This window comes from Littorina saxatilis, linkage group LG12, assembly GCF_037325665.1.
Source record: "Littorina saxatilis isolate snail1 linkage group LG12, US_GU_Lsax_2.0, whole genome shotgun sequence".
In the NCBI taxonomy this organism is placed as follows: domain Eukaryota; kingdom Metazoa; phylum Mollusca; class Gastropoda; order Littorinimorpha; family Littorinidae; genus Littorina; species Littorina saxatilis.
The window spans coordinates 56185216-56200170 of record NC_090256.1 but is presented as its reverse complement, the minus strand read 5'-3'; the positions used below and the strand labels follow the sequence as shown (position 1 = coordinate 56200170).

The following is a 14955-nucleotide window of genomic DNA, read 5'->3' as shown; positions in this document are numbered from 1 at the left end:
TCTCCACCTGCCCTCTCACACACAAGCTCCGGTTCCGGAGCAGGCTGCTCCGATCCTGCTCCGGTAGGGGATTCCCCTATGATATGACGTAGTTTCTCCACTCGCGCTGTCTGATGGGAAATATTTTTACACGTGGATAAGCAGTGGCGGGAAAAAACACCGTGATGTTTACCAAAGGAGACAAAAGTCTTGTCTTTTATCGCAATTACTGAACATCTTTCTGAATGGACTCTGTATAAGTCAGTGTGTGTGCGTGTGTGCCAGTGCGTTTGAGAGCTTTTCAGACATAAAATATGTGAGTGTGGGGGTCAGGTGAAGAGAGAGGTGGACTAACTACTGTTGGGACATGTTTTAAGTTTTGGTTCTTTTTTGTTTTATCGAGTTATATCCGAAGCTTCAAAGATGTTCAATGTGTATAGTTACACTAGCTTCCATGGAATCCATTCTTTTCTTTTAGATCTACTACTAACAATCTTTCTTGCAGACGGTTAGACTGTTGCTTTATGTTACGCGCAATATGGCTTTGATTTAGATTTAGATTTTTTCATTTTGTGTGTGGTTTGATTTAGCTTCATTCTACTCAGAAGAAATGTTTTAAACATGATTAACAAAATATTACTTTATGGATGTTTGCAAATAGAAACGTACGTGTGTCAACAGCGCAACAAGTTTCTAAAGAGGACGATATAGAACGCTCATGGCCGGACCGTATCAGGTTGGGGGGGGGGGGTCCCAATTGTGTTAGGGGTTCATTAGTTGAGGGCGCTAGGGAGGTCTGGACGTTTTGAAATCTAGATGAGAATATGTGGAATCTAGCAGGCGCGTTCTCCGAGTATTTGTCATGACATTGGAGGAGATACATGTTCAGGCCGGGGTGGGGGGGGGGGGGTGAGGTGACAGGAACCCCCCTGGATCCGTCCTTGACGCTAGACAAAAAAGTATCTGTGCTGTAGTTTTTTTTAATTTTTTATCTCACCCTCATTTTTGAATGTTGTTTTCACACACACACACACACATACACACACACACACACTTTTGATCCCATTCCATGTACTGCGAAGACTTTATTCAGGGTTTTAGCTAGTTCTTAAACATCCAATTTCAAAGCACAAGTCTGAGCTGAGAATAGATATGCATAAATGTGTGAAATAATGGTGATTTGTGATCAAAACACTTCACAGGGAAGCTTGTTTATATGTCTTATGTATGTGTCTTCCATCGCCCTGGCAACATCAGAACTCCACACCAGCCTGCAAAAGAAAAAAACATAAAGGGGGACACAAATGAAACAAATGCAGCCCACAAAAATGCTTAATACTTCTTGACCTGTTGACCTAGTTAGTTAATATTTGGTGATTATTAACTATATCTTATGCATGACAAAGGTCAACACAGTGGCGAGTTCACAGGTCAAATGGAGGGGTAATTTGGAACACTTTTGAGTTTTGATCTAGCTGTAATCTTTTTTTTTAGCACATTTTCAACAACAAAAAAAGGATTAAAACATTACGTCTCCAATGAGTTAACAAGATCGTAAGATTTTGTTGATCTTGTCCGAGTGGATTTTGTGTATACAAGTGTTATCTGATAGTTACCTTATTGCTTCATGTGTCATTAACGGTGTCACTGGTTGTCTGAGGGATGCATTGACTAAGATCTCATATGCTAGATGTCGAAAAACTACTCAAATTACCTGCCCTCGAAAGGGTGGTAACCAAGTTAAAAAAAAGACGCCATAGGAAATTAAGTAGCGTGGAAGGATGGGAGGGTATAAACTATGAGAATTGGGTAAGTATATTAATCAAATGAAAATTTATTATTGAAATTTTCATTTAAATTACATAGTTTATACCCTCCAAAACTAACAATCTTAAATTCTTTAATGCTTAAATCGGGTTAATTAGTGTACGGCTCCATATAAAACCTGAAACGGTTGAGTCTATCCCCGAATTCGGATTCTTTTTGGAAAGAGTCCAAAAGACAGACCATTTCACCTACAACATTGCAACTTTTGGTATTGGTCATACCTAAGCTGAAATTAATGTACAGCAAATATAAAGTGCGAAATGCCGTTAACGGTCTTGCAGGCAACTCAGTTAGCTATCCTGCCTATGCAACTGACTCACGAAGTCTCGCACACAGATAAACAAATGAGGGAAGGGGCACCAACCTGTGTCGTCTTCAACCAATAAACACACACACACACACACACGCGCGCGCACAAAAGATGAATATTGCATATGCATAATGCAGAAGAAGACAACTTAATCTGATTATCGCATCCAACGCTACATACCTTGTTCATATTCTGTTCTGCACTGTGGGCTGGTGTATGTCTTTAATTTTCCCATTGTACGTAGATATGCTTGCGGTAAAGAAAACACACCTGCAAGATAACAACATCAGATAGCACGAGGAAATTATACAGCTCGCATAACACAAGAACACACAGACTTTGTTTTATGCTAATCTGTTTGAAAATTCACATACGATTACGACTGTATGCCCTGGCATTTGTTATATTTCTGAGACCAGAGAAAGGGAAAAATATACTGTAATAGCTCAGAAACTATTCGGTGTGCTGTTGGTTTCCTGCATTTGAATAATGCAAACCCACGTAGGCACAGTCCTCCCCATGTAAACGATTGTGCTCACTCTGACCTGGAAAAGCTGTTACGTAAAATAAGATCATCTCTGCCCTTAGACACGTACAACAACAACAAGAAGGGCAAAGCCCATACGACTCACATGCTTGACCTTGACCTTTACATGACCTTGACCTTCAGGGTCAAGGTCAAATAACTATACCTAGCAATGACATCATACACTAAGAACTTTTTTACACATTTTTCCTACCAAAATACATGGGACCCAAGGTCAAGGTCATCCAAGGTCATGCAACACAAAGCTGTTAATTCAAGACATAGGAAGTACAATGGTGCTTATTGGCTCTTTCTACCATGAGATATGGTCATTTTTAGTGGTTCACTACCTTATTTTGGTCACATTTCATAAGGGTCAAAGTGACCTTGACCTTGATCATATGTGACCAAATGTGTCTCATGATGAAAGCATAACATGTGCCCCACATAATTTTTAAGTTTGAAACAGTTATCTTTAATAGTTCAGGGTCAAGGTCACTTCAAAATATGTATACAATCCAACTTTGAAGAGCTCCTGTGACCTTGACCTTGAAGCAAGGTAAACCAAACTGGTATCAAAAGATGGGGCTTACTTTGCCCTATATATCATATATAGGTGAGGTATTCAATCTCAAAAACTTCAGAGAAAATGGGAAAAATGTGAAAAATAGCTGTTTTTTAGACAACATTTATGGCCCCTGCGACCTTGACCTTGAAGCAAGGTCAAGATGCTATGTATGTTTTTTGGGGCCTTGTCATCATACACCATCTTGCCAAATTTGGTACTGATAAACTGAATAGTGTCCAAGAAATATCCAACATTAAAGTTTTCCGGAGGGACGTCCGGACGGACGGGACGGACGGACGGACGGACGACTCGGGTGAGTACATAGACTCACTTTTGTTTCGCATGTGAGTCAAAAACAGCCTGACTGCTTTGCGTCCACAACAATTTGTTTGTATTATTATTTAATTAAGAAACAAATTTAAGAGAATTTTATTCCAGCTGAACAGAACTGCTTTCAAAATAAGGACTGGGCCTCTAACGGTATGTTACTCCTCATATTACAGACACCACATGTTTGTCTAGGTATATATGGGTAAAATAAGACCATCTTTAACATGGGCACATACTTCTGACTTATTTCAGTGAAGAGTGGAGGATGTGTGATTCATTACCTAACAGACACTGGTGTTAACATGTGAAATTCATTAAGCCAAAGACTCCCACTATGCACAGAACACTACCAGGATACTTTTGGTATGCGTTCTGGTAGAAGGTTACCCTCATTTTGTTTAGTTAGAGAGATCTATGATAGCTGACATTTTGGTTCAAACGTCATGGAATGTATCTTTAAGCTCTTATAAGGAAAGTTTGTCTTGTCACAAACCATGCAAAAGCACATTCCTACCTCCCAATGTAAGACTTTCTTTAATCTGAGTATCTTCCATTTAATAGTACGGCAATTAAACAAGAAAAGTCACACTCTGCATAGCGACACAACTCGATGCAAGTCACACATTGCATAATAACTCTCTGCAATTTAACCTCACAATCTGCATGGAGATAAATACCCTGACATTTAGTGTTAAAATTTTGTTTGCATGAAAAAAACACCTGTACCGTAAACTACCTTGTATTCGCCAATCCCCCGTATGCACTAATTTTGCTCAAAAGTAGGGGCTCGTGAAAAATCGTGGTATTTGATCACTGGTTATGAGAATGATAGTAGGATTTGTTAATGTGCAAAACATGTCTATACCCTCATGTTTCTCACTATGTGACACACTCGTTCGTGTGTGTGCAAGTGCTTCGCCCGAATGGAACATGGAAACCTAAACAAAGCAATACCTGTGTGTCATAGTTTTAGAACAAATGCTCATATCGCAAATGAAAATTATGACTGAAGATCTGCTTCGCATATCTAGCGTTACGAGCAGCAGCGCTTGTGTCGGGACAAAAGTCATAAACTTGCACAATGAAACATCATAACTGCATTCAGTTCCGTTTTCCTGATCAAAGAGGGGGAGGGGGAAATGTATACATGTCAAACACAGCAACGTTTTATAAAAATTTAAAAAAAATAAATAAATAAAAAACACAGGTCAGTTTACTTGATCTCTTTAAATCCCCCAAGGTCGACGTCGTCTCTCAAATATTTGTCCACTTTTGACATGGCTATCCAAAGACTGCAGTGGCAAATGTATGAACTCAGCGGTATGTCTGCATTGCAGCCTCTTGTCATTATTCACTCGGCCGATATCTCTGTATTTTGTGAAGAGGATTAAAAACAAAAAGAAGCTGTCGGGTTTTTTTTTTTACACCTTTGGATGTGGGGGTGGGTGATTACAAGGTACTATACCCTATATACCCTATACAGAGTTTGTTGACCCAAAGTAGGGGGTGGGCGTTTGCTCGATACTGGGCGTTTACAAGGAAGTTGACTGTAATTGTATATTTGAATTCAGCAGTTTGTTCAGCTCTATGTGTTTAAAAGTTTACCTTCATCATTTTGACATTCTCGTACTCAAATCACATCTCAGACAATGTTGTAGACTCCATTGATAGACGATGTGGTGCATGAGAGAACTGCAATCTGAAGAAAAGATTAAGAAAGAATACACAGAGGAAGAATAGTCACAACAACATTAGCAGCACCAACAGTCTATATGATTTTACTCAAAGAACATTTAATCATAAAATAAAGATCAGTGTCATGTCAGTGATCCAATGAGTTTGGGGAGATGGGAAGGGTGGGGGCTGTAGAAGGGTAGTTCAGGAACTGAGGGAAGTACTGTACGGGTGGGGATAAGCTGGTTATGTACACAGTTTGAAACTAATCAGCATGGTCATCTATAGATGTAGTGACTGGTGCAATATTCAACGAATTTAAAAGGACGACTCTGAAATGTATCATGTGAACCAACTTCTCAATAAACCAAATGAAGACCAGTTTAAAAAGTTACCTGTTTCATTTTGGAATGCTTTTGGTCCCATCACATCTCTGATGTACACTCCATAGACGCACTGTAGTAATAAAAAACAAATGTTTAAGAGAAAAAAGATTATGCAGGGAGGAAGAACAGTAAGAACAACAGAATCAGCAGCAACATTCACTAATCTTACTCCACATAACACATAACACTGAATCTCAGTGAAGAGTTAGTGATCCAAATATGTTAATTAAACAGAGAGACATAGAGAGATTGAGAAGGAGACAACAGCTATGTGCATGTGTGTTTGTGCGTGAGTGTGTGTGTATGTGTGTGTGTGTGTGTGTGTGTGTGTGTGTGAGGGGAAATTTAGTCATTGAAAACTAAACACTTTCTACTCTTCAATATCAACAGTCATAGACATAAGATTAAGAGCCACTGGGAAAGTTGGACATGAACATGTATATGTTGCAGGTGAGGAGGGGGGGGGGGGCTGGAGGGTCTTTGTTGTTTGTTGATTATAACTTAGCACAAATTCCTGTTGTGCAGTGTGTAACACTGTAATGTATAAGCAGAAATGACTGTGGAATAACTTTCTTCTGTTATATCAGTATGATTATTTGCAAAGTTACCGGGATCATTGTGGCATCCTCTTGATCCAATCACGTCTGAGACTTTAGTAGACGTGCCTGTAAAGGGAAGGGGTGGGGGAAGGGGGTGGGCATAGAGAGTGTCGGTGTAATATGAAGGAGGGAGGGGAGAACCATTGGTAAATAAAACTCTTATAATATCAACAGTTCTGAAACTATTTGAGCACGAGTTCCCCATTACCACACAAAGGTGCAGATAGCAACAGATGTTACACCGAGAGTGGGGGAGGGGGCTTTTAGAGGGTTGGTTGTTGGACTGTAGTATCTGAATAGCACTAGCAGTGCTATGGGGTGAGGGTGGTGCTGGGGCGGAGTATGTATCGTATGTAACTTGAATTGGATATTAATAAGCATGATCACTCAAACTAGAGCTAAAAACGGTGTTAATCTTCACAGACATTACATAATATGAATTCACAAGCATGTACCTTTTGTTTTGGTAGAAGGCAATATTGAGTGTCGAACACAAGTTGCATCTATCACTGACACTGCGTCACCCTGCGGTCAATCTCCTCTGATCTGCAGATTGCACCAGCACAAACCCAAACAATGTTATGATCGCAAAAAAGCCTGCATAGCCAATGGATCTAAGAACACAAACACTCGATGGATCTAATTAGAGAGTCTGCAAACGAGTCATTTTACGTTGGAAATTCAATGACAATCTGTCAGACAATGAAGCAGATAGATCTGTCCCTGCGATTGTTTTTGCAAGCAGATAAATGTTTGAACTTCACTTATCTCCTTATCATTCAACAAATTGATATCTTGCATGTTGAATTTTGTGCCGAGGAGCTGAACAAACAATCAAAATCAAGCAAGTGGTACATTCAGAAGACAAACTTCAGTCGCAAAAATCCAACTGACGAGAAAGAACCTAGCTTATATACCGCTGTGTTGATTTCGGCCAAACCAACGCATTTGCATACTGAATTCATTCCTCATTTGATTCCAATCATTGTACATGATCTTAATGCAAAAACATATACGAAAACGAGCTGATCGAAATGAGTAACATTGCACCTGCATTGACTGTACTGCGAAAGCGAAGGTCGTCTGCGACTGGAGATTTCGAAGTTGAACAGCAGCGTTTCTTCACACTCAGCTGTTGGCTTCCTCGGAAAAGTGAAAAGCGTGACTTGAAATCTAGCGGAAACCACATTCTATCTTTCCGTTTCGGCATTCTTGTGTAAAATCCATGAAAAAGTTCTTTCGAAAAAGGCGGCCGTCGTTATTTGGGATGCCACCTAGTGTCACACTACTATTTCCGGAGAAAGTGATGAGTGCGCTGATTGGCTGCAACGCTGCACCGGAGCAAAAAAATAGAAACGTGTCCTATTCTTGCTCCGCACCGCACACACAACTTTCTCCACTCCTGCAACGGAAGTAGCGTCATCTCTCCGCCTGGTGCAGCTTGCTCCGCTCTTGCTCCGCTTGCTCCGCCTGTGTGTGAGCCCCCCTTTATGAAACTGGCCCCAGGTCCACACGAAGACCGTAAAAATCTAAAAGTTCTGAAAGGAATACCCCCTTGCCAAAAATACTAAAATAATAATATTAATGATAATAAGAACTCTCTCAAATCGCTCCAAGAACTACACTGGGGTTTGGCATAAATTCGCCAGGAAAACTTCAAAAATCAGGGTTTGAACGTCCTTTTTCACCGTTGCACGCATTTCAAGTGCTGGATCACAGAAATTAGTTTGTAAAATCCCACTGGTATTGTTTGCTGGATGTATTCTGAGTGCCAAAGCTTCGTGACTGAAGTAGACTTCGGGGGCCCCCTACTCCCTGTGTGTGTGTGTGTGTGCCGTGTGTGTGTGTGTGACAGGAGCTTGATGAAGTTTCAATGATGAAGTTTAGAACATTAAACAACAATTTGCCTGTACAGAAAGAACGTTTGTTTGTTTGTTTGTTTGCTTAACGCCCAGCCGACCACGAAGGGCCATATCAGGGCGGTGCTGCTTTGACATTTAACGTGCGCCACACACAAGACAGAAGTCGCAGCACAGGCTTCATGTCTCACCCAGTCACATTATTCTGACACCGGACCAACCAGTCCTAGCACTAACCCCATAATGCCAGACGCCAGGCGGAGCAGCCACTAGATTGCCAATTTTAAAGTCTTAGGTATGACCCGGCCGGGGTTCGAACCCACGACCTCCCGCTCACTGGGCGGACGCCTTACCACTAGGCCACCGGCACCGTGTTGCGGTACAGAAAGAACGTTATCTTAACATCCCGAGGTCAGAAAGAACTTGCACCAAATGTGTATCACAAGACATTGGTGATGAATTCCATTATTTATTTGTCTTCGATTTTTTCAAAGAAGAGAGAGCTGAGTTGTTACCACCTTACTATTGGAAAAAACCTAATGCACTTAAATTTAAAAAGTTGTTTGCTACTAAGAAAAAGAAATTGCTAAAGAATATTTTGGACTTTATTAATAGAATTTGTAACAGTTTTTCATAATTTTTTAATTTTTAACTTTTTTATTTACTATATTAGCATATATATCATGATTGTATTGATTGTATTTATTGTTCAAAATGCCGCCATGGGTTATGGACTAATAAAACTTGAACTAGAACTTGAACTTGATACTTCGATCGACCGGCGCTTTTATACAAGCTCCCGTGGCGCGTGTCACTGTGTGTGTGTGTGTGTCACTGTGTGTGTGTGTGTGTGTGTGTGTGTGTGTTTGTCTCTGTGTCTGTCTCTGTCTTTGCCTGTCTGTCCGTCTGTCCGTCTGTCTGGGTTTTTTTTGTGCCGAACGTGAATGTCCGCGTCTGTATTTCTGTCTCCGCGTGGGCACGAGATCAGAATTATAATATGACGCCTTTTGCTTCATTCTTTAAATTCGTAATTTGTGCGACGTCATTATCACTGTTACGTCAGGTCTCCGATAAGAAATCTGCAGTCAGAATGGCCGCTCATTCGGCAACAAGGACACGAGGTAAATTGGTGAAAATAGAATCCACCGGGCACAAAGTTTCTGTCAATATTACTGATGACTGCCAGGCGACACAAAGAGCTGAGTTTCAGGTATGTAAGCTATGATAAGCACGTAGCAGCAACAATAATAAATATCTCTTCTTCTTCTTCGGACCACAGGCTCGTAGGCATGTGTGAGTGACGTCACGAATGCGCAGCTGTGCTGCTCCGCGAAACTTGTGCCCAGACTCGGCTCTCGCGCGCTCAGCGACTCTCTCTCTTTCGCTGTTTTCTAGCCTCGTTTTCGTTTATCGGAAAGACGGCGTTTTCTGTGACGTAGTTCACGTTTTTCCCTTCATTTACATACAAGTTTCAACTTCCCGCGACGCGTAATAGCTGAGCTACGCTAGTTTGAAAGTTTTGGTTCTTCTTCTAACACCATTTTGACATCAAACGTGGATATCAGGTATGTTGATTCTGCAATCAGCTTGTAGAATAATCATTTCTGAGTCTATTTTAGTGATTAGGTTTTGAATTTGTGGTAAGAATTTGGAGATTTGCTCATTTCAATGTGGTCAGTTTTTCAGATCGCGCCAGGAATGGCCGATCAAGTGCTTTTCTGAGAATCTTCATCAAATCTAGTGGAATCGTTTATACTACTTCTAATTAATGTATTTTACTTTATTAACATTCCGTATGCTTCCTTAAAACAATTTAGGTCTTTTTTGTGTTAGATAAAAGCGTGTTGTTTGGTTTTCAAATTGTAATGTAAGATCGACCGCATGTGGTCACGTGACCCAGACCGCGACTTCTGATTGGTTGTGAACATTGTTTACATTGGATTTTTTGTCTTCTTTGACGATGTTGAAGTAAGAATGATAGTCCTAGTCACAGGTTTTCTGAAAACATCACATTTTTCAATATCACTTGAGAGGTTTGAAAAATATACAGAATTTACAGTCGCTTGATTGTGTCAACGACAGTAATTAACTCACCTTTTAGTTAATTAATTAACTTAATTTCTTTCATTTTTTTCCCACTTTAATCAATAGCTCTAGCCATAAGGATTCCACAGATATCTTTGGTTTTCTTCTAGCTTTGAAAAAAAAAAGTTATGCAGGTTTACAGTCGCTTGGTTGTGTTAACGACGGTAATTAATTCACCTTTTATTTAATTAATTAATTAACTAAAAAAAAAATTGTCATTTTTTTTTATTTCAATCAATAGCTCTAGCCATAACAATTCCAGAGATATCTTTGGTTTTCTTCTAGCTTTGAAAATAAAAAAGTTAGGCAGGTTTACAGTCGCTTGGTTGTGTTAACGACGGTAATTAATTCACCTTTTATTTAATTAATTAATTAACTAAAAAAAAAATTGTCATTTTTTTTTATTTCAATCAATAGCTCTAGCCATAACAATTCCAGAGATATCTTTGGTTTTCTTCTAGCTTTGAAAATAAAAAAGTTAGGCAGGTTTTTGTTGTTCAGCGCATGTAATCTGGTCACAAATTTTCTAATGTCCAATTAGTAAAACAAAGGACGGGATTTTATTCAATTAAAAATTCGTAACTTTTGAACAAATTGACTCACAGTGTTCATACTTATACCATTGGAATGGTCTTTTTATTATCTTTTCAACAAACTACATTTCATTTATTTCATTTACCTTTCATTTTTTCTCTAACATACCGGCACAGGCGGAAGGTTTGAATCTGGGTTGAATTTCACTAAGCAGTTTAGTAAATCCTAAGCTCACAATTAAGCCATTGCCGTTAATCACTCATTGTTGTATAACTGATAGAATCCCCCGGGCGCTGTGGCGGGGTGGTAAGACGTCGGCCTCTTAATCGGAAGGTCGAGGGTTCGAATCCCGGCCGCGGCCGCCTCAGGTGGGTTAGCCTAAGTGTAGTGTGGAGATTTTTCCGATCTCCCAGGTCAACTTATGTGCAGACCTGTTAGTGGCTTATCCCCCTTCGTGTGTACACACAAGCACAAGACCAAGTTAGTGCGCACGGTAAAGATCCTGTGATCCATGTCAGAGTTCGGTGGGTTATAGAAACACGAAAATACCCAGCATGCTTCCTCCCGAAAGCGGCGTATGGCTGCCTAAATGGCGGGGTAAAAACGGTCATACACGTAAAATTCCACTCGTGCAAAAACACGAGTGCACGTGGGAGTTTCAGCCCACGAACGCAGAAGAAGAAGAAGAAGAATCCCTTCTGTCAATACAAATAATAACTCCAAACAGCTGAGCCGGTGAATGAGCTCCAAAAGCGAGATTTCAACGTCGTTGGTCGAAGGAAAAGCATTTTTTCTGCCGCCATTTTTGTTTCCCCTTTAGCTGTCATTTTCCTTCTCAAAATATGCTTTTTTTCTAAACCACGTGTAACTCAATCAGTGAAACGCATCTGTACTGTACTGACAGTTCATTCCGTAACTCGAACCGCGTCAATGCACATATATGACTGTTGTGATCAAAAAAGCAAGTTATGCAAAAGTTCAGAGGCTTAGAGTTAGATCAGTTGCAGCAGCTAAAATGTCAAACTTTCCTGACCGTGTCAGTGCAATGCACATACCGACGGTAACTCGCTACCTAGTAAGTACATTTTTTAAGGGGCTTATTGTCCGTCAGGTCTTAATTGCCTATATTGGACATGAATTGGTTTATGCGATTCGAGTGTTTATGCCCTCACGGCTTATGATGTACTAGAGGAATACCCGGCTTCGCCGGGGTGAATCGCGAGACAGAGACAGACAGCGTGGCGGTTCACCACAATCACCTTTGAAGGCGAAGTCCTCTCAAACGGGATTGAGAATTTTTAGAGCTTATTTCTAAGCCCTATATTATCTGTTATGGCTTCTCAAATGCCAGAACATACAGACAGTTAAAATTAATATTAAAAGTCCTACGGTTTTGAGCCATTAAGGACTTGAGTGTTTGTCCGCTTTCAAAAAGAGGAAAGAAAGAAACAAAAAATAAGGAGAGGAGGGCAGGGGGTGGGGTTGAGTTGATAATGCTCTGTGGAATTTGTTAAAATGAAAAGTAGTTAAGATGTTTCTTGGTAAGAATTATAAGTCTGTATTCTATATCTTGGATAACGGGTTTGTAAAATGATTTTTTTTTTTTTAATTCAAATCGAGTTAAAAAGTGGAACCTTTCAGGATCACCAATAAAACCAAATAGATGAGCAAGTAAGAGGAACACGAACAATAAATCTCAAAACTTTTTACAAATAAAAGGATTAAGATGTAAGCCACGAAGGCCGTGGTAATAAAAACAATATGTACAGTTTGGCGACTAATGGGCCTTGGGTGAGGATATGTTGTCTAGAAGGTAGTCGCTGGAATCAGGAGGGATGGCGGGAGCCACTCGACCTCAAACTGAAACACGCTGATGTGATAATCTGGGCTTAGTTATACCCACAGCCCCATGTCCGAGTCCCTGACCAGTCGGCACAGCAGCAAGCTGTGTGACCAGCCTAGAGAACTGCTACTGCGCAGATAATCCTGGGGACTCAGACCATGGAGCTGCATATGGTCATATAAGGTTTTAAAGGAAATTCTATTTGTAGCGCATGGAGCGAAAATGTGTTGAAATGAATAGGGTTCTCCACAATGGCAGGACTTGTTAAAGATATGGAAGCGGCAGCCGCCGGCACGGAGGCGTCTGAAGATAGTGAGGAGGTTTGTTGGGAGATCGGGGTGTAGATCGTTCATATCAATGGGTTGATAGGACAGAGATGTTACGTACTGACTTCGAATGAGTTTACGGATTTTACTGTAGAACTCGGTTACTGAGTAGCCGATGTTAGTGTTAGCGGGGCTAGATTCTGCCGCTTCTTTGGCAGCGACATCCGCCAGTTCATTTCCCCGGACCCCTACGTGAGAGGGGACCCAGAGAAATGATACGGATGTGCCGGATGAGATTAACTGGTGACATATAAAGAGGATTTCTCTTTGTAGCTCTGCCCGATTTGATGTGTTTCGATGCAGAGCTTGTAATGAAGAGCGCGAGTCAGAGCAGAAAACTACCGCACGCGGTGTGACTGGGAGGTCATTTATAAAAGTGCATGCCATGAGCAAGGCAAATAGCTCGGCTGAGAATATGGAGATGTCTTTATTAAGAGTATATTTCCTTGAGATTTTGAGATCTGGGATCACAAAGGCGCAGCCAACGCTGCCGTCTGCAAATTTGGATCCGTCAGTAAAGACTTTTAAATGCTCCGAGAATTTGTAGTTTAGGGTTTCTTTTGTAACAGTAGCTAGGTAGACGGGGTTATCTTTTTTGGTAGTATTATCTTCACTGTCGTATATGATAGTAGGGGTTTCCTCAAGCCAAGGCGGGTAGGAGGGCGGGGGGACCCTGGCCAGCTCACTGACCTTCACCCCGCTATCGGCTAGAATGCGGTTTACTGTGTCGGATAAGGGTAGCGTTTTGGCCAAGAGTTGAGTGCTATGTTTGGTGTTGGCCTCATAATTTTGGTGCTGAGGAAAAAAGTCAGTCAGGACCTCGCAGGCAGAGTTCTCTACCGCGTGGGCTCTGACAGCATACTGAGCTGAACGGAGTTTTATCTCATCCACAAGGGGCAGCCACCCACACTCGCTGTAGACTCGACTCTTACTCGCTTGTTGGGAGAGTCCCAGAGCTATTTTGAGCGCCCTGCACTCTATAATAGCCAGTTTTTTCATGAGCGCCGGGCGCGTCGCGAAATAAGCTTCGCACCCGTAAAGGAGGCGGGAGCGAATTAATGCCCGCACTACCTCTGTGACACACTTACGTCCTCTGGCCCAGGATTGGGACGCCAGGTAGCGTATGATATAAAGATCCTTGTTGGCCTTATTGATCAGATGTTCGATATGACTGGTCCAGTTAAGTCGGGTATCGATGATAACGCCGAGGAACTTAACTTCTGAGCTCGGTTTGATAATATCACAACCTATCTTTATACTGCAGTTCCTGTACAGTTGTCTACGGGAGACAACAAGAAAGACTGTTTTATTTGAGGCTAGTTGGAAGCCGTTGGTGTACATATATTGACAGAGGTTGTCGATTTTAGTTTGGTAAGAAGATAAGTCAACAGTGTTGGTAACTCTGTTATGGCGTGGTCTATTAGTGTCTATTAAGGCGAGGTCGTCCGCATACAGAAGTACACTGGCACCGTCAACCTTAACAGAAGTAATGTCATAGAGCATGATGCTGAATAAGTTTGGCGCGATGATACTGCCCTGGGGAACCCCCATGTCCAGCGCATGGGTTTCGGACACCGAAGAGCCCACTCGGACAGACATCTTGCGATTGCTGATGAAGTTTTTGATGAATTGGTACATGTGGCCAGAGACACCGATTCTGCCGAGTTTTAGGAGTAGACGAGCATGCCAGACGCTGTCGTACGCAGATTTAATATCAAAGAAGGTTCCAAGAAGAGAATTATTACTATGTGCCAAGGTCTTTTTGATTTTTTCAGTGACGTGCACAATGTGGTCCGCACACGAACGACCTTGCCTAAAACCTGCCTGGCATGTAGGAATGATATTGTGTTTATTGAGGTGGAACTCCAGCCTCTGGTTCACCACACGCTCAAAGATCTTGCTGAGGTGGGGGGTTAGTGATATGGGGCGGTAACTGCCAGGTAGATTGCCCGGTTTTCCGCTCTTCAATACTGCTACTACTTGTGAGTCTGACCACGCTGCGGGGATAGTATCCTTTAACCAGCATAGGTTGAAAAACTGAGTGAGCAACTTAACAAAGTTAGGTGGTAGATGTTTTATCATGTGATATGATATTGGGTCTAAACCTGT

The 14955-nt window shown here is 41.3% G+C and overlaps 1 protein-coding gene and 1 long non-coding RNA gene across 3 annotated transcripts in view; one reads left to right on the top strand and one right to left on the bottom strand.

Annotated features, from left to right (window-relative positions):
- Positions 1 to 1049: 1049 nt before the first annotated feature.
- Positions 1050 to 7704, bottom strand: LOC138982326 (uncharacterized). The gene is made up of 6 exons (XR_011460839.1): positions 7250 to 7704; positions 6655 to 6745; positions 5610 to 5670; positions 5146 to 5239; positions 2297 to 2386; positions 1050 to 1250 (listed from the first exon to the last, which is right to left on the bottom strand). It is a non-coding gene; the product is annotated as an uncharacterized lncRNA (long non-coding RNA).
- Positions 7705 to 9124: 1420 nt separating this feature from the next.
- LOC138982325 (proteasome activator complex subunit 3-like) overlaps positions 9125 to 14955 on the top strand; it is a 39150-nt gene continuing 33319 nt past the window's right edge. For both annotated transcript variants that reach the window (XM_070355582.1, XM_070355581.1), the window contains exon 1: positions 9125 to 9268. In XM_070355582.1, the coding sequence (XP_070211683.1) occupies positions 9149 to 9268 (120 nt within the window). In that variant the 5' untranslated portion in view covers positions 9125 to 9148. The remainder of the gene's footprint in view (positions 9269 to 14955) is intronic.